The 24,606-nt window shown below is 55.6% G+C and overlaps 1 protein-coding gene across 3 annotated transcripts; it reads right to left on the minus strand.

Moving 5' to 3' along the window:
- Positions 1–1,722: 1,722 nt before the first annotated feature.
- On the minus strand, positions 1,723–24,401 carry RORC (RAR related orphan receptor C). Of its 3 annotated transcripts, XM_065872300.1 has the most exons (11): positions 24,358–24,401; positions 22,003–22,032; positions 10,772–10,857; positions 10,311–10,452; positions 8,549–9,061; positions 8,205–8,326; positions 7,199–7,331; positions 6,963–7,034; positions 6,641–6,751; positions 5,147–5,256; positions 1,723–2,020 (listed from the first exon to the last, which is right to left on the minus strand). In XM_065872300.1, exons 1-11 carry the CDS (start codon positions 24,395–24,397, stop codon positions 1,859–1,861), a joined length of 1,521 nt encoding a protein of 506 aa, XP_065728372.1. In that variant the 5' UTR covers positions 24,398–24,401; the 3' UTR covers positions 1,723–1,858. The 3 variants fall into 3 exon arrangements, with proteins under 3 accessions (XP_065728372.1, XP_065729700.1, XP_065729116.1); XM_065873628.1 differs by lacking the exons at positions 22,003–22,032; positions 24,358–24,401 and adding an exon at positions 19,158–19,299 and having other exon boundaries at positions 1,748–2,020; XM_065873044.1 differs by lacking the exons at positions 22,003–22,032; positions 24,358–24,401 and adding an exon at positions 19,158–19,299 and having other exon boundaries at positions 1,748–2,020; positions 6,927–7,034.
- Between the last annotated feature and the right edge of the window lie 205 nt (positions 24,402–24,606).

Below are 24,606 nucleotides of genomic sequence, written 5' to 3' on the forward strand. Positions count from 1 at the left end.
CCTCTCTTTTTAAACCAGGCAAGAATGAGTCTGCAGCAACCCTGTTGGTGCAAAATAAATAAATAAAGCAACCAGGGAGGGCTGCAGCAGGCGCCACTTCAGGATGGCAGAGGAGGGGAGGGAGCGCAGAGGGAGGCTCCGGAGCCCCAAGGGGTGGAGGGGTCGGTGGTGGAAGCTGCTGGGCAGCTCGGCAGGGTCTCTCGGGCATCCTGATTCCCCCCTGCGGAGCTCTGGGGTCAGGCACTTTCCGTAGGGTTGTCTTTCAGTGTCCCAGATGTGGGGCAGTTCTGTGCAACCTCTCATTCTAAATGTTCCCTGTGGGTATCATTTGTGGGGCAAGTTCTCAGCCCAGAACGCCCACTGCGGAGCTTAGTCTGAGATGGCTTCGGTGGGGGGCTCCTGAGGACCAGCCCCCACGCCTCAGTGGGGGACCTCTCGGGGTGGGTGCAGAATCCTCACAGTGCAGACGGCTGGCGGGGCTGGGAACCCGGGTCCTCACACAGGAATGAGATTGCAGAGCAGCAACACCTCTTGCCTTTGAAGTCGTTTTATAAAGAATAGCACAGGTTAGGGCTTATGTTTACCCTCCCCTGAGAGAAAAAAAAAAAAACAACCCTCCTGACCACCTGCTGTTTATCCCTCAGAGGAGGGCTCACAGCTATTTATAAAGGCAAGAGAAGTTCTCGGGCGAGAGATCACGGCTGGAGAAACAGGTCTCCTTGACCCTGCCAGACTTGGTGGTACCCAGGCACAGAGAGGTGGAATCGCATCTGCTGCCTTTCGCCATAACGAGAGCAGGGCTGGAGGACGGGGCCCAGACAGTCTTCCGAGGGTCTGTCCTTGGCCTTCTGACTGTGTCCAGCCACCTCTTCTTTTAGGGTTTCCTTTGACAGATGACAGCTGGGGCTGGGATAGAGTTTGGGCCATCCCACGTCTAAGATTGGTGAACTGGGGCACCAGGTGAAAATGCTCTGGGGTCCCTCAGGATTGGGATATTCCCTGAGGCCGCTAAGTTCCTCTGATCTGTGACCTCAAGGAAGACAGAGACTGTGTCAGATTAAATGCGTCTATAGAGCTGCATGACTACAGGTTAAGTGTGTGAGTATGTGTTTCACATGTACGTGGACGTGTGTCTCTGATCACATTTGTGTAACCACTAAAGTCTATTTTTAAAGTGCACATAAGAAGTTTGAGTTCTAACTCTGTCTGTCTGTCTATCTGTGACGCTCTTGGCCTTCATCATACCCTATCCTTATACCCAAATCCCATAAAAATATTATCCCCAGCCCTTCCCTTATCCCCATCCCATCCTTACCCTCCACACATCTAGTCTCTTTTAGACCCCAGGGTGCCCAACGGTTTCCTTGCTGAGCTGGGAGGAAGGGGGAAGGCAGAAAATCTAACGATCCAGATTCATGTTATATACAGGTCCTTCTGGGCTCCAGATGCCAGTCTCTGAGCTTGATGCATCTCCCCAGCCAAAGCCCCCAGGGAAATGCAATGAGGTATTTCAAAGGCCTATTCTTAGCTTCTGAGCCCAGAGTTGAGTTCTGTTTGTCCAGGGTGTCCTGGATCCCCCTGTTGTCCTGAGGACACCTAGGTCCTCCGAGAGGTCCTTGTATCCCACCCCAGGTCTCCCAGAAGCTGAGAGAAGCCAGGACAAAGCTGAGGCTGGAGATGGTGTTCCTCCATCCCCACCCTCTAGCTCTTGGCCCGCCGCCAGGCAGGCTGGTGGGCAGAAAGCCAGTCTCCGCATTTGCTCACCCCCCAAAAAACAGGCAGAGACCACCCTCCAGGGCGCACAAGAAAGGAAAAGGCCAAGGGGAAGGTGAGCCACGAGGCTCTAGGGAAGGGAACGTCACTTGGACAGCCCCTCAGGTGACTCGATTTCAGTGCTGAAGAGTTCCTTGTAGAGTGGAGGGAAAGCAGCTTGGACCACGATGGGGTGGAGATGCTGGAAGGTTTGCAGCTTTTCCACATGCTGGCTACACAGGCTCCGAAGCTTCCCCTTGGGTGGCAGCTGGACATGGGTTCATGGGGAAGGAAGGTCAGTACTACAGCTCTGTCCCCAGACCAGAGAAGTACCCCCATCCTTCCTGGGCTGGGATAACCCTCCTTGCTTTCTCCCTGCACACTTGGCACTTGTGGAACAGCCAGATCCCATTGGTAGGGGTAGGTCTGTGTTCAGGCAACTGGAGGCTAGCGAGAGCTGCTATGGGACAGGTACATGTTTTGTGGCTGAAACCTCCAAATGGTGTTCCTGCTACTCCTAAGATGAGCCCTGTTAAAGACTCTCTAACTCATACTTTATGCTTTTATAATAGTGAAATTCTGTCACTCTCTGTTATGTAATGTTATGTGCCTCTTTGCCTTTGTTGATACTGTTCCCCTCCCCTGGAATGCCTTTCCAATTCTTCTGTGCTTGGCTAATTCTTATTCACCTTCAGTGTTACCTCCTCTAGGACTATTTCCCTGGGTTAAGGGCCCTTCCTTTGGGCTTCCCTCTGTGCAGCACTGAAATCCCATTTTACGAAAATGATCCAATTTGTCTGTCTCCCTACCCTAGATTTAAACTCCTTAGGTAGGGTCTCTCTCTCTCCCTTCCCTCCCTCCCTCTCTCTGTATCCTCTGTACCTATCAAACTGCTTGCACATGGCAAATGCTCAGTAACTGTTTGTTTGGACTAAGCAATTTCCAAGCAGGTACCCAACACTGCAAACAGTAAACCAACACTGCCAGCACTCAGCCGGTGGAGGGGAATGAAAAAGGCCCAGAGAGCCATGAGGAGATAGAGGCAGGGAGACCTCACTGGAGAAAGGCTGAGAAAACCATTTATCGCCTGCAATTTCCTGTATAAGCAAGTGAACCTTAAAAATACCTCTCACCAGCCACCCCCTTTTCCCCAGCTTAGTTGCCTAGGAAAGGGCCAGTCAGGGAAGAGCAGGCAGCATGGGATTCCTTGAAATCTCTTGAATTCATTCTCTTTTCATTCCTCCTGCTTTATTTTGCGTTTGTCTGGGCTATTGCAATAGCTTCATTCATTCATTCTGAAATATTTGTTGAGACCCTTTTGGCTAGGAACTGTGATGGGCTGATCAGTGAAGAAAATAAAATCTCTACCTTTATTAAGTGTATATTCTAGTGAGGGAGACAGAAAATAAACATGTTAGAAAACGTCTTTAAAAAACAATAAAGCAAGGGGCTTCCCTGGTGGCGCAGTGGTTGGGAGTCCGCCTGCCGATGCAGGGGACGCGGGTTCGTGCCCTGGTCTGGGAAGATCCCACATGCCGCGGAGCGGCTGGGCCCGTGAGCCATGGCCACTGAGCCAGCGCATCCGGAGCCTGTGCTCCGCAACGGGAGAGGCCACAACAGTGAGAGGCCTGCATACCGCAAAAAACAAAAAACAAGAAAACAACCCCCCCCCAAAAAAAAACAAAAGAAAAACAATAAAGCAGAGTGATGGGTAGAGGGCTTTTTGTATGGGGTGGTATGGGAAAACCTCTCCAGAATGAAGGGCTGGAGCAGGCCATTTGGAAAACTAGGGGAAGAACCTTCCAGGCAGCTGGAAAAGCAAAGTCCTGAGAAGCAACCGGGCTTGATGTGTTCAAGAAATAGCGAGGAGGCCAGTGTTGCTGGAATGGGTGACTGAGAGGGCAGTGGAAGGAGATGAGGTGAGAAAAGAAGTCGGGGGGGGCCAGACACATCATGAGGCCAGTCGGCCACGACACAGACTCTAGATTTGATTTTCAGCATGATGGGCAGCTCTGGGAGCGCTGAGAACAGTGCTGTGTGGCTGCCGTAGGACAGACAGGGATGGAGCAGGGGTCCAGTTAAGGAGGCCTCTTTAATGGTCCAAGGAGAACTGACAGCTAGGGGGTAACAGTGGGAGGTGATGTATTCTGAAGGTGGATCCAACAGAGATTTGCTTTCCAACTGCTCTCTCAGGTTCTCCTCCCCCTAATCTATTCTACCAGACTTGAAGTTTATTTAGGTCAGAGCCTGTCATATAAGTCACTTCTGTATTCTCGGCACCTAGCACTCTGCCTGGCACATAGCAAGTGCCCGTTGCCTGAACCGTTACATAAATGGTTCCTTTACACTGGTTCCAAATTAAATTGCCTAAATAATAGCTCTGATGATATCATTCGTCTAGCCTTTGGTGCTCTCCATTGCCTGGAAATAAAGTCGTAACTCTTTAATATGGCCTTGAAAGTCCTCTCTGATTTGCTCCTTGACCTAATTTTCAAGCTTGTCTTCTGCTACTTCCTTGCCCCCATCAATCAATCCCAGCTCCTGACCTTACACTTTAGTCAAAATGTTCCATGAACTATTCTCTGTATATGCATTATCTTGCCTCCTTATTTTTCTCCATATTGTTCCCTAAGCCTGGAATGCCTGCCCCACCCCCTGAAGGCCTGTTAAAATCTTACATATTTCATGGCCTAGTTTAAGTGCCACCTTCTCTGGGAAGCATTTATGACCCACTCCTTTTACCCTCAAGTTATTTTTAATCTCTCTTCCATGCTCTCACATTTCCCCAATATCTCTTATTGTAGTACTATATTAGGGGCACAGGGATACGGTAGAAAAAGCCCTGGGATTAAAACTTACATTTATCGCTTATGATTGCATAAACTTGGACAAGTCATTTAAGTTTCCTTATCACTACAGGGAGATTTTAACACCTATCTTACTGACTGAGTTGTCATAAAGATGAGCTTATCTGTGAAAGCACTTTGTTAATCCCATTATTATTATATCCCGTAACACATTCTCCTCTATCTTAGGGTCATTGGTACACGAGTCTTTTCTTCACAGCAGATTAAAAACTCTTGGTGGGGGTAAGGACGGCATCTCTGTATCTTTCCATTCCACAGTACAAGCAGATGCCGGGTAAGTGGTGGCTCTATTAAACTGAATTGTTCCCTGGAGGTCCCTCCCAATTCCAGGCTCCCTAACGTCCCATCTTTACCCACATGGGAGTGATTGATCAGTCCCCTTGCCCCCAGGCTGTTGCAAGCTCTCTCACACAACTTAGCACTCAAGCACTTCCTCCTCTGGACCCTCAGACCATGGCCCTCGCAAGCCCTGATGTCACAGATCTGGCACTGGGCCTGACCTCCTCTGTCCCAGGGACTGCTCCTACCTTTGCCAGGATGCCGTGGCGATGAGTCTTGCAGAGATGATGATGAAAGGCCAGCTCCAGACTGTACTGCAGCTGTTCTACTTTCCTTTTCTCTTGGAGCCCTGGCCGGTCTGAAGGAGGGGATGGGACCATAGCAAGAAAAAGAAAGAACATGGACGTTAACTTCCCCAAAAGGGTGTGTCATTCTGGACATCTGTGCTGAATATAGATATTCCTAGCTGAGTGAGAGAGAGTGTAAGTGTGTGTGTGTGTGTGTGTGTGTGTGTGTGTGTGTGTGTGAATGTGTGTGTCTTGGTTTGATAATGGTAAGCTATGGGGCCTTGGGCTGGGCTAGCTTTCTACCAGGAAAACTGGAGAGAGAAGAAAGGGATGAGACATTCCAATCTCCCAGTTCCAAGCTGCTCTATCCCTGGTACCCTGATATTTCACATAGCTAATTCAAAGCTAGGCACTAAAACTCTGCTGTGGGGAAGAAAAACAAAAAAAGTTCTCTCTTCTTCCCCGCCACCTGGCAGGGACGGCTCCAGATAGGAGATGGGCTTTGTAAAGCCGCCTAGGTCAGCAACAAGGCCTCTGCAGCAGTCTGTGGCCAACTTCAAGAGACAAACCACCTTTTGCCCTGACTCCATAAAATACCCGGAAGTCATCTTTTAAGTCTTTATTTCCAGTTCAAGGGGAATGTTTAGGTCTCTACTCATTGGCAGAGCCAGAAGACTGATAATCTTGGTCTTCAAACTCAGGTTAGCAGCTCAAGCCACTTCCCCAGGTTCTCTGAATCCTTAGCATTCAGCTGGCTCACCAGCCCACTCCATTCCAGCGGAGCGGACATCCAGAGTCCTGCCATGATGGCATGTTGTCTTTTGTTTTGGTTTGGTTTTCGTTTCTGTTTCTGGCTGCACTGCGGGGCTTGTGGGATCTTAGTTCCCCAACCAGGGATTGAACCCATGCCCTCGTCAGTCAAAGCGTGGAATCCTAACTACTGGACCGCCAGGGAATTCCCGATGGCATGTAGTCTTGAAATGAGTTCACACAGAGCAGTGATTCTCAAGCTTGGTGGCACATTACAATCACTTGTGAGAGGCTGTTAAAACTTCCGGTGTTCCGGCAGCACCCCAGATCAATGACCTCAGAGTCGCAGCAATCGTTTCTAAAGCTCCCCAGGCGATTCCAACGTGCGGCCGCAATTGAGTCACTGACAGGGACTCACAAGCAGACTAATTTCTCCCAGGGAAATGGCTCACTTCCGCTCTTCCTCACGTCTCCCCACTTCTCCAACCCCGCCTGCGCTGCTCTTTTCCCTCTGTCAGGCTCCCCTGGATCTTTATTTTAACTCATATTTTTACAGCAATATTCGGGGTGGTGGGGGGGGGGGGCTCATTCTGCTCTTTAAAGTGACTTCCCAGATTTAACCACAAGCGAAGGTCCAGACTCTTCAGTATCTGTTGCGCCCTCCCACTGCCTGAATGTCCTTTACCCAAGCCCAGTGACACTCACTGGCGTTGATGAGGACGAGGGCCGTGTAGAGGGCAATCTCGTCCTCGGAAAAATGCAAGGCACTCAGGGAGTGGGAGAAGTCAAAGATGGAGCTGATGAGCTCGCTGCAGCCTGGTGGGGTGGAAACGAAAGAGTGAGCAAGGTGGGTGAGGCCACAGTGCCCGAGGACACCCGCCCCTTGGTGTTTGGAGCAGAGCAGGCAATCTGTCCTGAAAAGAGGGTGCCCTGGGTCTCCGGGATGGGGTTGGCATCCGACTCCTCTCTCTCATTTCCCCCTGCCCCTCACCCAAGGCTCGGAAGAGCTCCATGCCACCGTATTTGCCTTCAAAAAAGACTGTATGGTTGTCAGCATTGTAGGCCCGGCACATCCTGACCAGCACTACTTCCATGGCTCCTGGGGAGTGGGGAGAAAGGCAGGTACACCATCAGACATGGCCAGGAATCTGTCTCTGTCTCCCTCAGTGTCCCAGTTCCCTTAAGGCGCCTCCCTCCACTCAGCCCTGCCCGTTTCCTCATCTGTCCCCACTGCCCCCAGGCCCGCCCCCTCTCCCTGGGCACCTGCTTTGAGTAGCACGATCTGGTCATTCTGGCAGAGCTCCATAAAGCCCGAGAGCCTCTTAGCGAACTCCACCACGTACTGAATGGCCTCGGTGAGGCGGTGGGCACAGCGTTCCCACATCTCCCACATTGACTGCAGGGAAGGAGGGGGTCCCACTGTAGCCCTCTTTATGACCCCGGGACCCCCGCAAGGCCCTGGGAACCCAGACAGATAAACTGCAGGGGGCAGATTCCGAACCGCCACATTCTCAGCACCCGTGTTTTTAGCCTCTATTCTTAGCACAAATGTGCACTCCAGGTTAATTCCTGTCACTTGGACGCGCTTAGCGCCCACCAGCCACTGGCGCAGAGTTAGCTGTTGTGGAGACTTAACAAACGTCTGAGATACAGCTTTTGCCCTCAAAGAGTGTGCATCTTGTCGAGGTGACTAAGACATACCAAACAGGTGCTTTTAGCGCAGGAGCTGTTGTCAGAGTGACAGGAGGGAGAGAATAAGCTTTGGAGCCAGATGGATCTGAATTTGCCTTCAGATCCACTACTTTGCGACGAGGAGTAAGTCTACGAAGTCCTCTGAGCTCAGTTTCTCGGTCCATTAAGAACAGAGATGGATGCCAGCCTCATAGGTTGGTTGTCCTTAGGGTCAAGGATAATTTACGTAAAGCGCTCCGCACAGCGCCTGGCAGAGAAGGAGCCCTTAACAAATGCCGCTCAGGATTCTGACTCTTGTCGTCGTCGATGGAGGAGGAAGGAGCTTAGGCCGAGGTCTGTTCGCCAGTGTCGGGGTGATGGGGGAGGTAGGATGAAGGACGCGTAAAATGACCATAGGCAGGAGCCGAGGAGAAGCTCTCATCCATCTACTAGGGTGCGTACTTAACAGCGGTACCCACTGTGTCTTTCTGGGATACCCTGCCTCGCCCCAGCCCACTTGTGTGTGCAGGTGGCTGTCTCTGGACCCCCCACTGGTGGTGGGAGGTCCTCCCTTCCTTGCGCGGTCCCCTGGCCTCACCTTCCTCTGGTAGCCGGCCACCTCCTCTCGGGAGAAGACGGTGGAGCGCTGTCCGAGCAGGTCCTCCAGCCGCAGCTGACACGTCTCTCGGTAGGACTTACAAACGTTCTGCACCAGATGCTCTGGGGCCGGAGAAGGAGGAGGAAAACAGGGGCTCGATCTCAGCCAGCTCCTACCCTTCCCATACAAGGGGCACTCCACTGCCTGGCCTAGCGCTGCTCTGCCTCCCCCCGAGGCCCCTGTGCACGTCTGGTTTACACGGGGTGCTGACCCCCCCTTCTTGGAAGCCCCTCCCTTATCTTCCTCCCCCTCCCTTCTCTCCAGCTACCTCCCCAGGGGCTCACCAATCTCCGTCAGGGAGGCATAAGGCGCCTCTGGGGTGCTGCGGAAACTGGGGCTGAAGTAGCTGTCCGGGCCCCGTCCTGGTTCCCCAAGCCCAGGGTGCCTGGGGTCCTCGAAGTGGAGTCCACGCCTGTCAGGGGTCGGCTGGCTGCCTGTGCCATAGCAGTTCTCTCTGCCCTCGGTCTTGCCCCGCTCAGGGCTGTATTCCAGGTGGTACGAGGCCCCGTTGAGCCCAGCCTTGGCCAAGCTGTTGGAGTAGGAGGGCCCGCAGCCTGGGGCTCTCAGGAGACTGGGGGGACAGGCTGAGGCCTCCGGCAGGTCAGGCGAGGAGCCCAGGGGCAGCTGCCCATCTGGGAGCCCCAAGGTGCAGGCGAGGGGGTCTGCTCCTTGGGCTCCTGCAGGAGGGGTCTTGGCCGCTTGTTCCCTTTGCTGCTGTTGCCGCTGTTGCAGTTGTTTCTGCACCTCAGCATGTAGGCTGTCCCTTTGCTTCTTGGACATGCGGCCAAACTTGACAGCTGAAAGAGGTTCGGGGATCAGGAGTTTTTGAGGGGGGAGGACAGGGTACAGGGCAGAGTGAGTAGGCATCTGTGTCATCACAGGGTTAACTTGCTGCTCCCTGGATCTCTGACTCCAAGCAGAGCTTCTCCAGTCCTGCCTGAGAGCCTCCCTTCAGGGCACTTTTGTTCAAGACCCCTCCCACCTCTCACTCTGGTTTGCTTCGGGGCTCGGTGCAACCCAGACATTTCAGTCTCCCGGGCAAACGCTCCTGGCTCGAATCCAGCTTCTACTAGTGGCAGAATTCAAGCAATGAGTCCTGACTGAGGGCCCTGGCCTCCTGATATGGGGCTGGGGGTGGCTGAGTGGGGGGCCTCGAGCTATATTGGGGTCACCGCGCCTGTCTAGGAGGGTCGGAGGAAGAGGAGAGCCGAGAACACAGGTCTCCCTGTGGTCAGGCCTGCAGGCTCCCTGGTGACCTAGATACTCACCACAGCCCAACCCAGGCTCCGCGGCTTGTTTCTGAACATCCTCTTCTGCTCTCTCTTTCCTGCCTTTTCATTTGCCCTGCCACCCCTCCCAGGTGTGGGGACACAGCCCCTGGTCGCCCCGCCTGCCCCTCTGCAACCCTGCGTGTTTCCTTTCACTTTGTTATTTTGGGCGCTGAAAAGTGCTGACAGGCTCCTTCTGGCTCCTCATCACCTCAGGTCTCCCCCGGCCCCCGGCCTGGGCTCCTTCTGCGGTGTTGCCGTGGGAGCGGTTTGGGGGCTGCGAGGGGGCAGTGGCTGAGGAAGGTGGAGAAAAGCCACCAGGAACAGCCGGCCTCCCCAGCCTCAGCCTTCTGGGCTGTTCTCAGGCCAACTGTGGTCCCATTCGCAGCCATCGGCCCCTGGCCCAGGCTGGGGATGGGGCACTACGGAGGGAGACGGAGCTGGAGCTGGAGCCATGGGGCAGGAGGGAAAGATGTGGAATGCGGATGGGATCTGGGTCACAGGGGAGTCGGGTGAGGAAACTCCATCCGGAGGAAGGAGCAAATGAAGAGTCTGGGACCTTGGGGAAAGGAGGGTTGTAGCAGAGCCTGAAGCTGGGGACTGTGAAGACCTTTGATGAGGGTAGCCTGCCCACTGCCTCGGTGAACAGTGGAAGAGACAAGGGCCTGCCAGAGGGAGGGACGGAGCCCCCGAAGGGCGTCCTAAGCCCTGTCTGGCACAGCAGGTCAGGCTGCCCCTCTGGAGACTGAAGCCCCGGGGGCTGCGCGCTTGGCCTCACCGTCTCGGGACATGCCCAGGGCCAGGCATTTCTGCAGGCGGCAGTGCTGGCATCGGTTTCGGCTAGTGCGGTCAATGGGGCAGTTCTGCTGACGGGTGCAGGAGTAGGCCACGTTACACTGCTGGCTCCGGCGGAAGAAACCCTGGGGGAGGCAGGTGGAGACCAGGGCTGCTGATCTGGGCCAGGCCCAGCTCAGTCCCAAGTGCCTGCCGCCCGCAAGTTCTAGCCCCACCTTTTCCAGATCTTATACGACGCCTCAGTTTTCTCTCCTCCATTGTAATCTGTCCTGCAATCGCTTCCCTAGTTGAAGACAAGGCCCTCCTGTGCGCAGGGCTCTCCAGGCAAGGTGCCACCCGGGCAGCTCCCTAGCTGTCTCAGGAGACCAGCCCTGCAGGCAGAACAAAGGCCACCGAGCCCCCTCTCCCCATCTCTGAAGAGACTGTGTATGTGTGTGTACTCACCTTGCACCCCTCACAGGTGATAACCCCGTAATGGATCCCAGATGATTTGTCCCCACAGATTTTGCAAGGGATCACTTCAATTTGTGCTAGAAGAGGGAAAGAGCAGAAGTCAGCCCAGGAGCCGTTGGTGTATCCTACCGCCTGTACCTGGGGGGCAGATACAGGGACACGGTGCTTCCCTTGCTTCCCTCCCCCGCTCCAGCTTGCTGTTTCCCTCTTGCAAGACGGATGAAGGAGTGAATGCCAAATACCACTCAGCAAAGTGTCTGTGGAGGCTGTTTTAGTTTCCCGGGCTGGCCGGGGGTTGTATCAGTTCTACAGGGGCAGAGAAAACAGCTGCAGAGGCCACCTGTTCAGCCCCTCAAGATGAAAAGCTCTAGTTGCCTCCCTCTTGCCTGGGGACCTAGGAGTCCTCACGGCTTCACAACACCTGCTTCCCGCCCAGGGGGCTTCCTCTGTGCCGCCCTCCCCCACTGGGGCTCGGCCCACAGGGGCAGAGTGTGGGGCATGGTGGGAAGATGTGGTCCACCAGGCAGGAGGCACCTGGGGGACAAGTAGAGATGCCAGCCATCCTCAGCTGGGCAGTGAAGGCTCAGGGAGGGGCTGTGCAGAGACCAGGGGCCGAAGGGGGCAGGGTCCACTGGGTGGGCCCCAGAGAGGGTAAGGAGAAGCCGAGATGGAGCCTAGGAAAGTGGGGTCAACAAGCCAGCTCTGCTGGATGTCTGAGAGCCAGGGAGCAGATCAAACAGGCCTCCTAGGTTCCTGGCCCCAGAGCAGAGGGTGGCTGTGCGTGTCTCCACGTATGAGAGTGTACATGCTAACGTGTGTACGAGGGCCTCTGCGTCCAACTGTGTGCGCACAAGTCATGAAGGTTAACACTGGCTGGGACTACGGACCATCAAATTCAACCTCTTTTTTTCCTTCACAGATGAAGGAATAGGCCAAATGAGATCAGGTGGCTGGCCGAGGTTCATACCGCTAGGTTACCCAGGAGCTGGGTCTATATCCCAGCTCCCCATAGTTTTCCATTCGGCTGTTCTGTGTATATGACTTTTGGGGCACACACATCAGTGGGCATGTTGCATGTTTGAAGGGGTGCTCGTGTGTGTGTGTGTGCGTGTGTACACATGAAAGGTACATGTGGTTCGTGAGCCAATAGGCACGTCTGCTTGAGCCAGTGTGCACACGTGCATATTTGTTAGTGTTTGTTCACTGGCTGCCAGGACCCCCCTCTCTCCCGCTGAGCTCACTATAACCTACCTCCCCGCTCCCTTCACTGTGGTTGGTTACTGGCCCCAGGTTTGCCCCATCCTTGTCAATGCCCACAGCTCTCTGCTGAGTTTCAGGGACCAGGCATTGGCCTCCCCCCAGCCAATCTTTGAAGGCACTGGGCAGAGCTGGTGTCCCTTTCATCACTCCTAAGGGCATGTGGGTCTCTCCTTTGCCATTGCTGACCTGCTGCCTCCCCTCCGAGGGGGCATGCCTGGGGTGGAACACGTCATAAATTCGTCTAGGACCGTAGCCCCTTCTCATCTCTGATCCCAAGGGTCAGAGGAAGCAGCAGCCTGCCTATAGGGCAAATCCACAGTCCTGTGAACTCTCCTCTGGTCCAGGCCTGGACCCTGGTTGCGTGTAGGACCTGCTGATGTGAGGTGGGGAGGGTGACCATGGCTCCGTGGCACTCCCTGAAATCTTGTTTCCATCATCCTTAAACCGTCATCCCCTCAGGCTAGCCTTGAGCTGAGTCAGAGTAAGCAGCTGCCTTCTCACGGGGGACGGGGTGCATAGGTGTCTAAAGTCCCTCCGTTAGAGCTCGAGGCTTCTCCTCACCCCCAGCCCCACTAGTCTGCCCAGCACCCACACAACAGGCTGTGATCATCCAGGACAGACAGCAAGGGAGCTTTGAGATTCTTTCCAGTAAATTAAGAGCAGATTGGTATGAATGGAGGGAAGAGAGAACAAGGGGTGGGGATTGGGTGCCTGGAAAAGGGGCAGAGAACGTGGGGGCACATGCACATCTGGCCACTGGATTCTCTGGGTCTCAGTTCCCTTGCCAGTAAAAGGTAAGCATAGCCTTCACCGCCTGGCCAGGGGGTGACGGGCGGTAGCACCGTGGGTATGTGGTATCACCTGTGGAAAGCGCTGCGTGGCCGCGAGCACTGTGTGTGCAGGCTACCACCAAGCACAGCAGTGGGCGCAGAACCCAGGAGGCATTTGAGGCCCAAGAGAAGTGCTTGTGCCCTGTGGAGTCTGCTCTTGCCTCTCCCCAACGCGTTTCCTCTCCAACACCGTGGGATCTCCCTCCTCGGTGGCCTTAAGCCCAGAGAGGGCAGAAACCAACATGGGTCACCCAAAAAAGTAAGCGGGAGGGAGACTAGGCCAAGCCACAGTGGGAACTCGGGCTCCAGCCCAGTCCTCAACCACAGGCCTCCCTGCCTCTTCCCTTCTCCAAGAGCCACATCCGTGTGCGTGTGTGAGCTGACCACACGGGTAATTCAGACACATCTCTCTGCCCCACAGCCTGACTCACTGCTGGTCCTGGCCCTAGGAACCTCACAACAGTGTCACCAAGACCTCGCCCTTCTCATAGGATGATGTGGCCAGCCACAAACCACCTCCACAAATACCCATGTTTGTGGGACACCAGAGTTTAGACCCCAGCCACCAGGCCAGCCACTCCCCCATGCTCCCCAACCATAGTCCGAGACAGAGGTACACAGTGAGGCAGGCACACAGGGAATGAGACAGGCACATAGGATCAGGGGTTTCAGGCTAGAGGGTCAGACCCTCTAGCCTCTGAGCTAGAAAGACCAAGAGTTTTGGGACCTGGAGACAACAGAGACAGACCCAGAGAGAGAGAGAGCCGCAGAAACACAGAGAAACCCACACTCGTGCCCTGGGCCCATGCCCAGCCCCTGGCCCTCTCAGCACTGTCAGGCCCTCTTATCCTACTCCTGCCTCCTGGCCCTGCCACCTGTCCCCCCGCAATGCCATCTACCCAAAACCTCAAAGAGAAAGTACCGGTGCACTTGAGTGTGACTTGTGGAGGAGGGGAGGGGAGAGAACGGGAAGAGGACTGGCAGAGGTGGAGGTGGGGTGAGCCAGAGCTGAAAAACACCTCGGATACCTCACCTTCAAAACCTCCCCCTTGAGCCTTGTCCCTGAAGCAGCAGGTGGTGGGAACGCAAATTGGGGAGGGGAGCTGAGTAATCACAGGATTACTCAAGCTGTTTCCCGGGAGCCTGGCCTGCCAGGAACTTACCATCTAAGGGCCTGACAGTGCCAGGAACTAGAACCAAGCCGAGGTCAGGAACGTCTAGGCCAGCCCCTGCAGCACGGCTCCCGCAGCAGCCCTCACTCTGCCCGGCCTCACCCGCTGCTTCGGGAAGATCTTTGTAGCTCACACTGTAGCTCTCTCCCAGGGCCCACCAAAGGAAACCCTCCAGTTCCAAGGAGGGAGAAAGGCCCCTGTGCACACGATACCTCCTGAAACCACCTAGGGACTGCGTGACTCTAGACCTCTGAGTCTTAAACAAGATCACCTAGCGAGCTTGTTAAAATGCAGGTCCCCACACGGCAGGTCTGAGGGGGGTCCAGGCTCTCCCATTTGAACAAGCTCTTGGTTGGTGCCCAAGCTTGCTGGTCCTCACCCTACCTTTCTGAGTAGTAAGAATTTAGTCCCTCTTCCTGTTTATGCCTCTTCCTGGGGCATAAGGGTGGGGTTGGTGGTCTCTTCCCCAGCTCATTCTTGCATCTTCCCTGCCATCCAGTGTGACCTCTAAAACTTTATTCTGACATGGTACTAGGTAAAGAAAATGAATCTCTTCTGGACTGCTTCGGGGATTGAAGGATCCCCAGGGAGCTTCCTCTGAGCACCTCCTATGTGGGGAAATATGGTAGAGACAGAGTAGGCTGTCCCCCCTCCCTCCAGCCTCCTCTAATCTCACCTTTCTCACAGCTGCGAGATTCATTGATAGGGCTCTTTGAATGCATCCAGAGCTTGGCCCTGTGCCACCTTAGGAAGCCAGCCCTGGGCCCTGTCCAGGTGCCCTACACCACAGAGAGGAAGTGGTGGGAGCAAAGGAGGGGCTGCAACCCAGGGGGATCTCTCCCCTCAAACCCCGGAACCACCCCCCAGCTCTGGCAGAGAAAGGATGCAGCCAGAGGACCCAGATTAGCTGGGGTCCTCATCTTCTCCTGGTGCCCCATCAGTCTAAAGTTAGGCTTTTCCTCTTTTCTCTTTCTCTCTCCTTTTCTCCAATGGACATCGATTAAGGGGGACGAGTAATAAAGATAGACATCAGCACTGGCTGAATTCTTATTCTGTGCCAGGCGTTACATACATTTTTCATTTAATGGTCACAGCAATCCTGTGAAGTAGGTACTATTTGTATTGTCCCCATTTTACAAATGAGAAAACTGAGTCCAGGGGAGAGTAAGCGGCTTGACTAAGGTTACACAGCCAGAAGTGGCAGATCTGGCATGTGAACCCAGGTCTCTGTAACCTGAGAGCCAGTGTCCCCAACCATTGAGCCATATACTCTATAAGGATGAGACGCCCAAATGCACTGGGCGGAATGGGATGGGGGACAAGGTTACCGGCTGCAGGGGAAAGTGTGAAGTGAGGGGGTGGGCTAGGAACGGAATTCAGGGAGGACACCCATGGAACTAAAGCCGAGATTCATGTCTAGTCTAAAGATCCAGAGAGACGTTATTCCCTCTGTCCCACACCTTCTGTGGTGCCAGCCCCCTCCTGCTTTTACCCTCGGCTTCTAAGGCCAAGGAGGCATGGCTCGCCCATCCCACCAGAGCTCCTGACTTGGGACTCCTCGGGAGACCACAGCTCCCTTGGGGTGTGGACTGGCTTTCACACATCTTGGTAGGTCTCTCTGCAGGAACGAATGAGTGAGTGAGCAAGAGGAATGTATCTCTTTTCTTAGCTTAGGGCCCCCTCACCCCACAGCCCAAACTAGTCCCTCTCCTCCCACGGAGACCACAGCTCCGGCCAGGGAACCCCTGTGTACCCCAGCCTGTCACCAGCTTCCCTCCTTTCTCAGCTCTCAGTTCCCACAGCTTCTGCAAAGCTGGAAACCACGGCGGTGGGCTCCGCCACAAAGAGCAGGAGGGGGAGGGTTAGGTTGGGGGTCAGGAGACAAGCAGTTGTACCTGGTGAACGCTCCTCCCTGCCCATGGTGAGAATTTTCTGCTGATACACCCAGATCCCAGGCTGAGAAAGTAGTGAAGCTAAAACTCAGGTGGGCGAGGGAGAGTCTGGGGTTTTGAAAAGCCACGAAAGACAGCCAGCCACCTGAAACCCCCCCTTGGTGCCCTGCCACCCCCGCAGTCTGGGACAGGAGAAAGGAGGGGAAACAAAAAAACCGAGTGAAAACAACCAGTGGCTGGGGGGAGGACATGAATCACCAGGAGGAAGCTGTGAGGGGTGGGAGCCTAGACGCCACAATCAGTGGCCTTCCCGGCCTCCGGGCTGCATCTCCTCTCCAGAGTGCCTCTGCTGGTGTAGACACCAGTGGACCCAGGAGGACCCTGGCTCTGGCCCCGAGGCCCTGCTCTGTTGCCGTCCCTCCTCCCAGATAGACATCTCCATCCTTCCTGAGCCCAGAGTCCCAGGGAGGGGCAGCATTGCAGCAGCAGAAGGAGTGGAGATTAGATCTCAGAAAGGACTAGTCACTGGAGGAGGGGAGGAGACCCCAGGGCTGCCTTTCTTGGAGAGCTCTTAGCATGGGAAAGTCCCTGTTCCCCGTTTGAGGCAGTGGTCTGGGGGCAGGGGAGGGAGAGGGAGCCCCTGGGAGGGGCAGCCACGCCAACACCCACATTTCATTGTGGTGGGACGGGCTGGGATGCTCCCAACATCTAGGGCCTTGGGCTGGGGGTGTTTGGGAGTCCCGTTAGGAATGGGAAGAGGGGAAAAGGCGAAGGTGCAACAGTGATGCAAGGAAGGAGGGGGCCCTTTGTAAAGGGCTCTCAGGCTGAGGTCTGTGGCCCCCGGGAACTTGGACTTCTTTCTGGCCCATGGCTCCTCATTATCGTGACCAGACTGGAGAGAGATCAGGGCACAGCAAAGACAGGCATGCAGACTCGTCGCCCTCGTCCTCCCACCTCCCCATCCAGGCCGAATGCCGGGGCCTCATGTCTCTTGGCTCCACACCGGCCGCGCCCCAGAGTGAGCTGACGGGGCCACCCTCCCTCTGGCTGGCTGGGGAGTCTTTCTGGCTAATGGACATTTCCTCTCTACTGACCAGCGTGTTGCCATGGCAGAGAGCCTGTATCATTCCTTCAGAACTTCTAGAAATCCCATGCCTCCCACTTTCTGCCTTCCTAGACCCAATCAATACTCAGTGTCTCCCCTCTCCTGCCAGCTTTCTTTCCTCTCTGTCTCTCCCTGCGTCTGTGTGCTCTTCCATCTTTGCACTCCAGTTCTGTCTCAGGCTAGACACCGCAATGTTTTGACTCTCCTGGCATGTCTCCAGTTATATCTCTATCTGGACATCACTCTCTCCCCACGTGTTTCATAGATCTTTCGTCATTTGAGTTTGGCCTCTGCATCTCTCTTTATTTCTTGATCTATTTCTGCTCCTTGTGTGTCTGGCCTTTGGGTCTTTGGGTGTGTCACAGTCCCAAGACCCCAGTGCTCTGCCCGCCCCAGCTAAGGTCAGAGAACATGGTGATAGCTGGTACTCACTAGGGGGTCAGGGCAGTCAGATAATCGGGGGCTATGAGATACCCAGGGATGTCCCAGTGAGAGGGACCAGTGGTACCAACCCCCAGACTGGAGGAGACCCCTCTCTTGCCTACTGCCCAGGGGGATATCATGTAGAGCTGACCAAGTGTCTCCCCCGTCTAGTCCCAGGAACTCCTGCCCTCCTGCCAGGCTCTGAAGCACATCTGATCATTGCTTCCCAGGGTGGATTTGCTGATTTGAGACCATTTCTGGGAAGACCGGTTTGCTAACCTTTGCTGCTAATGGGAAGAAGCTAGAAGGGAAACTGAAGCCCCAAGAGGCCCTTCTTCTTGTGGAAGATTCTGGCTCTTCTCCTCACCCCTCCTGACCTGCCCCAGCTCATACACATGCACTGGAGTCTCCGTCCCAAACGTGGAAATGAAGTTCTTTCCTTTCCTTGGTCGCCTCTGTGTACCCTCTGGGAGAGCTGAGTTTCCTCCACTACCCTTGGAGGTGCTTAACTCAGAGACCAGCGCTCTCTCCTCAGTCCTGGGCCCTCAGAACTGGGCGCTTCCCCAAAGTTGGTTCTGTTTTAAAATTCAACTTACTTGTTTTAAGGAGACAAGGGCCCAATGACTTGCCTAAGGCTACAAGGCTAGTCTGTGAGAGGTGGCACCAGAACATGGTCTTTAGACTCAGCCCACGGGTCTTTTCCAGGATCTAATATGGCCTCTTTTTTGTGGGTTGTGGGAAGACCCCAGGTTGAGGCTGGGGGTACCTCAGGCCTCAGGCCACAGGGGCATGGGACTTCCCTTTTCCTCCTTCGCCCTGTGCTCTGAGAGGTCCTCTGGCTTCCCTTACAAGGGCGAGTTGCCCACCCCTGCTCTGCTAGATGGCACAGGGACCCCAGACATCTGCCCACCAGCTGTTGGCCCATGGCTCTGGGCCAGGAAACGGGTGAAGCTGAGGGCTTTTTGCTCCCATCTCCACTGTGTGATCCTACTCATCAAACAGGCATCTGAACCTAGGGTGGGGGTCTCTCCCTCTCTCTCTCTCTCTCTCTCTCACACACACACACACACACACACACACACACACACACACACACAGCCCTGGCTGGATTCCACTTGGTCATCATGTTCCTGCACTGGGCGGAGAGTGATGGAGAGGCCTGGATGCTGGGGTTCTGACCGCCTCTGCCTGCTGACCTGGCTTTACCCTCACTGTCCCACCGCTTCAGGGTACAGCAACTCCTTCGGACTCTTTTCTCACCCTACTCTCAGGCCGTTTGGAGGCACGGAGGGAAACACTGCAATGGGAGCCAGGGGAGTGAGTTCAGGCTGGCTTATAATTACCAACCTCCACCTACTACAGCTGTGTGATCTGGGGTGAAGCACTGGGCTTCTCTGGGTCTCAGTCTCTTTTTGTAAAACGAGGGGCAGGGTACCTCAGATACTCTTGGAGATCCTTTTCAGAGCCCATGACACAGGAGTTCCTCAATAGTCCCTTTACTGTGGCTGCTCTAAGAGAACTGCTCAGGGAGCCAGACTCCCCGACTATTCCACCCATCTCCCAACAGACCTTGGCCTTGACCGGGACACCCCCTGCCAGGGAAGAGCACTCAGCTCTGCTCACACTGTTCCCAAGGTGCCCGTCCTTTCCAGAGGGCCCCAGGCTTCCCCTCTCCCGGGTGGCCCATTCACTTACTTCTCATGACTGAGTCGTGGGCTTTGCCGCCTGGGCTCCCTGTCCTTCTCAGCAGGGGTGTTCCAGGGATGGGGCGCAGATGGCAGTGGGGCTGCGGGCTGTGGCTCTGCACCTAGCTCTCCCCCAATGCTGCTGGGCAGGGGGTTTAAGATCTGCACCCCACAGGTGGCTGAGTGACAACCCCCCCAGCTCCACCCCCCCACCCCTCTGGGGTGTAGTGGGTAGGATGACAGGCGCCCCATGTGGCCAATCTGGGCCTGGGGCAGAGTGTGAGGGGCGGGGCAGCCAATCGCAGGGGGCGTTGGAAAATTCCAAAACCACAGGCGAAAGACACACGCGGTAAAAGCTGTTTCCACCCGCCAGGGTAGTTCTGGCTGGGGAGCCGGAATGGAGCTCACACGAGCCTGGGGCCAGGTCCCTACTCCCCCTCCCCCCGAGGATCCCAGAGCCTGACCCTCTTTGCCAGGTGACTCCAGGGACAGGGATATTTCTAGAGGTAAGTCACAGAATGTCTGCCTGGGGCCACCTGCGACCCTGTGGACTGCCAAGAGCCGAGCTCAGTGAGATGCAGTCTGGGAGGCTGCCCCACCACCTACCATGCTCACGCCCTCCCTACAGACACGGTGCATGCCCTGGGCTAGGGAATAAATGATAATAGTAGCAGTAATAATCATCGGACACATGCCCCTATCTGTAGGAGGGGTTAGTCCATCAGAAATGTCCTCAGGAGCAAGACTGCTGGAATTGGAATGTGGATGATATGACGATAATGCTTAGCCATATGCCAGAAATGGTTCTTAATGTTTTATGTGGATTAGCTAATCCTCAAAAAATACTTTATGTGGTAGGTACCATTATACCTATTTCAAAGATGAGGAAAATGAGACACAGAGGGGTTAGGTATCTTGCCCAAGGTCACACAGCTAGTAAAGTGGTGGAGTCAGGATTCAAAATCAGGCAGTTTGGCCCCAGATTCCACTTGAGGAATGGGAAGTTTTCTCTGGTTCAGGTCTCCTGGTGTGCAAATCTCTCTGTAGAGTTTCTTGGCCTTGGGGTCCTTCTGTGGAGCCAGTCAACTTCAGAGGCTCTCTGAGCCTCATAGCTGCTCCGTGGGGTACCTCAGCCTCGGGGTTCCCTCTTCAGGATCCCTTAGTAATCAGGCCCCCTCTTGGTCTGGGGGGTCCCTCTCGGGTTCCTCCCTCCTTGGGGTTGTCTCGGACCCCCTTTGGGGGGCTGTCTCAATTCTGGAGCCCATTTTTCAGAGCCTCTGGGCCTGGGGGAGGTGTTCATCTCTCCTGGATTCTCTGGGCCAAAACTCCTAAGAGGTCTCTGATCTTGCCGGGACTCCACGACTCCTCAGCCTGGCACAAGCCTTTCCCCGCTGGCCTTCCTCGGGCTCTCAGGAGCTGGGCAGTGGGTTGGGGGAGGACACTCATCAGTGGGGGTGGGGTGAGGGGGTGGTTGCAGGGGGCCAGGGGGTTGCGAAGGGGTAAGGGGGTGTGGTCCTGGCCGAGGTTTCTGCGGTAAGGGGTTAAGGGTAGGAATGGAGCTGAGCCTCTTCCAGTTCCAGACGCTCCGAAAGTCCCCCATCTCCCCCCACCCACATATGGTCCCTGGTCCTCACCTCCCCCACCTCCCCCACGTCACTCCTTGACCCGCTTTCCTCCCAGGGCCCTGCTCAGCATTTCCGTGGGGCCCTGTGGCTAGGGGCAGGCGAGGCACCGATCAGGATTGTGCTGAGCAAAGCAACCCCCCCACCAGAAGGATGTAGCCTCCCGGTGGCCCCCCAGCCCCTGTGTGACCAGCCCAGGGAGGAGGGTGATGCTTTTGCCCTCTGAGATCTCTCTGCTTGGAACAGGGAGCTCTAGCAGTTTTGACAGCAGGAGGAGTCGCAGTGAGCTCTCAGGGGGAACTGGTAGGCAATCCAAGGGAGGGCCATAGAGAAATGCAGGTGGCCTCTCCTACCCCAGAGTTGTCCTCATCAATTCAAGGATGCTTAGAAGGCCTTCCTCAGAGTGCCCTCAGGCTGGCACAGATGTGTCAGGCTGGTAAGGGCATGTGGATGGGACATGAGCTTTGAGACCAAGGTGCAGTGGGTGCATTTTCTGGGGGACTAGCCTCTCCCATGAACTAGGAGGATAGATCTGATGTGCTGAGAGTTCCCTAGAGAGGATGTTACTTGCTAGTATCCATTGGGAAGTCCTTCCTGAGCTCTAACCCCTTTCTCACATGCTGTAGCCTCAGTCTTTCAGGGCCCCAGGACCCAGAGTGCTCCTATCTATGTGTTTCCTACAGAGATGAAGGCTTTCCTGCTCTCTAGCCCTGCACAGGCTGGCCCCAGGCTTGTTCACACCTCAGGATGTGTTAACCACCGAGATGAACACCAAACCTGGCTCTGCCTCCACAAAGCCTGGTGCAGGCTCCCGGAGTCCCTGAGGCCACCCTGCCTCCCCATCTCCCCACTGGCCCAGCGATCTGCCCCACCCCCTTGCGTCTCCTGTGCCTCTGTCCAGCAGCTTCCTCTCCTTCTACCATGGCCCGCTTTCACTGTTCTCTCCTTGTTTCTTTGCGATGTTCCCTCTCAGTCTTCAGGCTTCTTTCTTACCTCTTCCGATTGCCCTAATCTTGAGGTTTCTTCACCTCTGCCCCTCCTTTCCCCATCTCCCCATCTCCCCCATTTTTCTAGGCTCCACCTCCTTTCAGGCCCGGACATCTCTGCCCAGCTGCTCCATCTCTGCACAAGGCACGTGCCTTTCTTTTACACGGACCTCCCTGGAACCCTTGCTAAATTCTTTGCCATCTCTCCACGCCCCAGCACCAGTTCCTACCCCAATTCTCTACTCACAGGTGTGGGTCTTCTTTGCAGCCAGCAGCTCTGTGAAGAGAAGAGAGGGGATCAGGGCCAAAGGTTGAGGACCACGGAGGACCGAGAGACACTCCCCAATGCCCAGGCCCTCATCCCCACCCCATTCCTTCTCAGCAGAGCCTGCCATCTGAGGAGAAGGTAGGACCACCCTCCAGTGCACCCTTCTCTTCACTCTCTGCCCTACAGTCACACGAGGCCTCTTCCAGGTCCTCAGAAGTGCCAGGCTCCTGACTACTCTGGGACCGCTCCACACTATTCCTTCTGCCTGGAATGCCCTTCCCTTGCCCCTCCTCAATCTAGATAACTTTTCATCCCCCAGGTTCCTGACTATGTCTTTTCCTTGGAGAGCTCCTCCTGCCCTTGTGCTTACACACTCAGCACGAGCATTTGAGTTCCTGGTACTCACCACATCATCTCACTGCTATAACTGCGAAATCTGTGAAACGGGGCTTTCCTGCTAGACAGTGAGCCCCATGGAGGCAGGGACCGTGTCTGCCTTGCTCATCTTGTTATTCTGTTGTGCCTGCCCCTTAGAGGTGCACAATAAATACTCCGCAGCCCAGCCGGAGTTCAATCTCTTGGTTGCTTATTTGTGCCTGAGAGCAGCTGGGAATTCCAGAGGTGTGGTGGTTGAGGGTAGGGGAGTGAGGATGTTAGGGGGAAGAGGAAGGGAGAGCTGCAAGCACAGACCCCTGCTATGCCTCCTGCAGGCTCTGGCTCCATTGGCTCACCAGCCTGCAGAGGACGGGATCCCCCCCCCACCCCGCTGCTGTGTGTGCCTGGTCCAGGGGGAGGGCAGGCAGTAGGGAGCACAGGCGGGTTGATGCGGGGTGGGCAGGGAGGCACAGACCTCCAGAGGGGCAGCTGCTGAGGGGAAAGCCTTAGCTGGAGCATTGTTGGAGTGGGGAGGAGCGTGTCATTCATTCATTCATATGGTTAGCTTTTATTAAACACCTACCAAGGGAACCCCTGAGAAGAAGCTTCCCCTGCCAGGCCTTGGTGCATTTCTTACATCCACACAGCGGCTTCTCACAGAGCACAGGGCCAGTCTTTCATTTCAGAAAACCCTGCAGGTCTGCCTTATGCCTCTTATAGTTTCCCTAACCTCTGACTCTGCTCTCTTGTCGTTTTTTTCCTTCTACTTGTCCAGTCCTTGACACACCCCGGCTTCGGTTCAACCCACCCGCGCCCCCTACCCCCACCCCCCGCACACACACACACACACACACACACACACACACACACACACACACACACACACACACACACACTGTCCCTCTGCCCAGGAGATGCTTCTTACAAGCAGGCTTCCTCTGCTGGGCTGGGTGGGGGCAGGCGAGTGGACTTGAAGGCCTGGGTTCTGCTGGGGGTGGGGTGGGGGGGAGGACTGCCCAGAGAGGGAGTGGCTCCATCCGGCCCCTCCCGCCTCCCCACCCATCCTGCCTGGCTCCACCCAGCTTCCTCCCTGACGTGGCACCGTCTCTTTGGCCTCCAGCCTTGTGCCTCAGAGCAGGCCTGGGGTAGGGGTGGTCCCCGTGCTTGCCCCGGCAGTGGAGTTCTTCCTACACCAGGTGGCCCTGCAGCCTTTCCCCCTCAGCGCTCACACCCTGGCCTAGCACATGGCCCTGGGATCCTGCAGAGAGAGTCTCTGAGTTAGACCATCTGCGGGCCCAAGGACCGCCTGACTCTCCATCCCCCGCTGCCCCTGGCTGAACGCCCCACATTTTCTGCAGAAATGAGACCCCATCCCCCCAGGCCAGTGGGGAGGAATGTGCTGGGCTGGTGGGCAAGGGCGGTGGACAGGGTCCTATTGCTTTCTCGCCGACCCTTTGTCATCCCTGAAGGCAGGACGGCTTCCTCCGTTGCTGAATGAACAGAAGAAGGTGGAGTGGTCAGCCTCCCACTGCTGCCTGGGGTCCCAGCCAGATGAGCAGTGTCTGCCTTTTCTCCCGGGGGTGCTCACACTTGGGACGTGGACCCTTCCTCCCTCCAGCTTCCCTGACAATGCTCCCCTTTCCTCCCCCGTCCCACCCGTCTCTTCCTTCTTCAGCTCTCCCCTTCTTTCCCCTCCCTGTGCTTCCTGTTTCTCCCCCTTCCTATTTCTCCTCCTCTGTCAGGTCCCCAGCCCCTCCTCCCATTTCTCCTTCAGTCTCTATGGAGACCTGTCCTTTCTCACCAGCCTGCCTTCCCCTGCCTACTCATCTTTCTCTCCTTCTCTCTTTGCTTGCCCCTCCTCCCTCCTCACTTCCCGACCAGTCTCTTGCCATCTCTCCCTCTCCTCTAAACCTCCTGGCAGCCCCTTCCACCTGCCTGCAGGGCCCTAGGGCCTCTTACCCTGCGAGGCTCGGTGGTGTCTCTGTGGGGCTCTGTCCATGGGGCAACTCCCTTGGTGCCGTCCTTGCTGCCCTGGCTGCCCAGGAGGGCAGGGAGCAGGGCCCAGGGGAGGGAAGAGGGAGGAGGGAGAGAGCACCTGGCCCAGCATCAGGCAGGGGAAAGGAGTGGCTGGCAGAGCATCCTGGCATCAGGAGGGGACAAGGGGAGAGACGGGAGGAACAGAGTTTGGAGTCTTGAGGAGAAACAGGA

The sequence above is a fragment of the Phocoena phocoena genome, chromosome 1 (genome assembly GCF_963924675.1).
Source record: "Phocoena phocoena chromosome 1, mPhoPho1.1, whole genome shotgun sequence".
Classification (NCBI taxonomy): domain Eukaryota; kingdom Metazoa; phylum Chordata; class Mammalia; order Artiodactyla; family Phocoenidae; genus Phocoena; species Phocoena phocoena.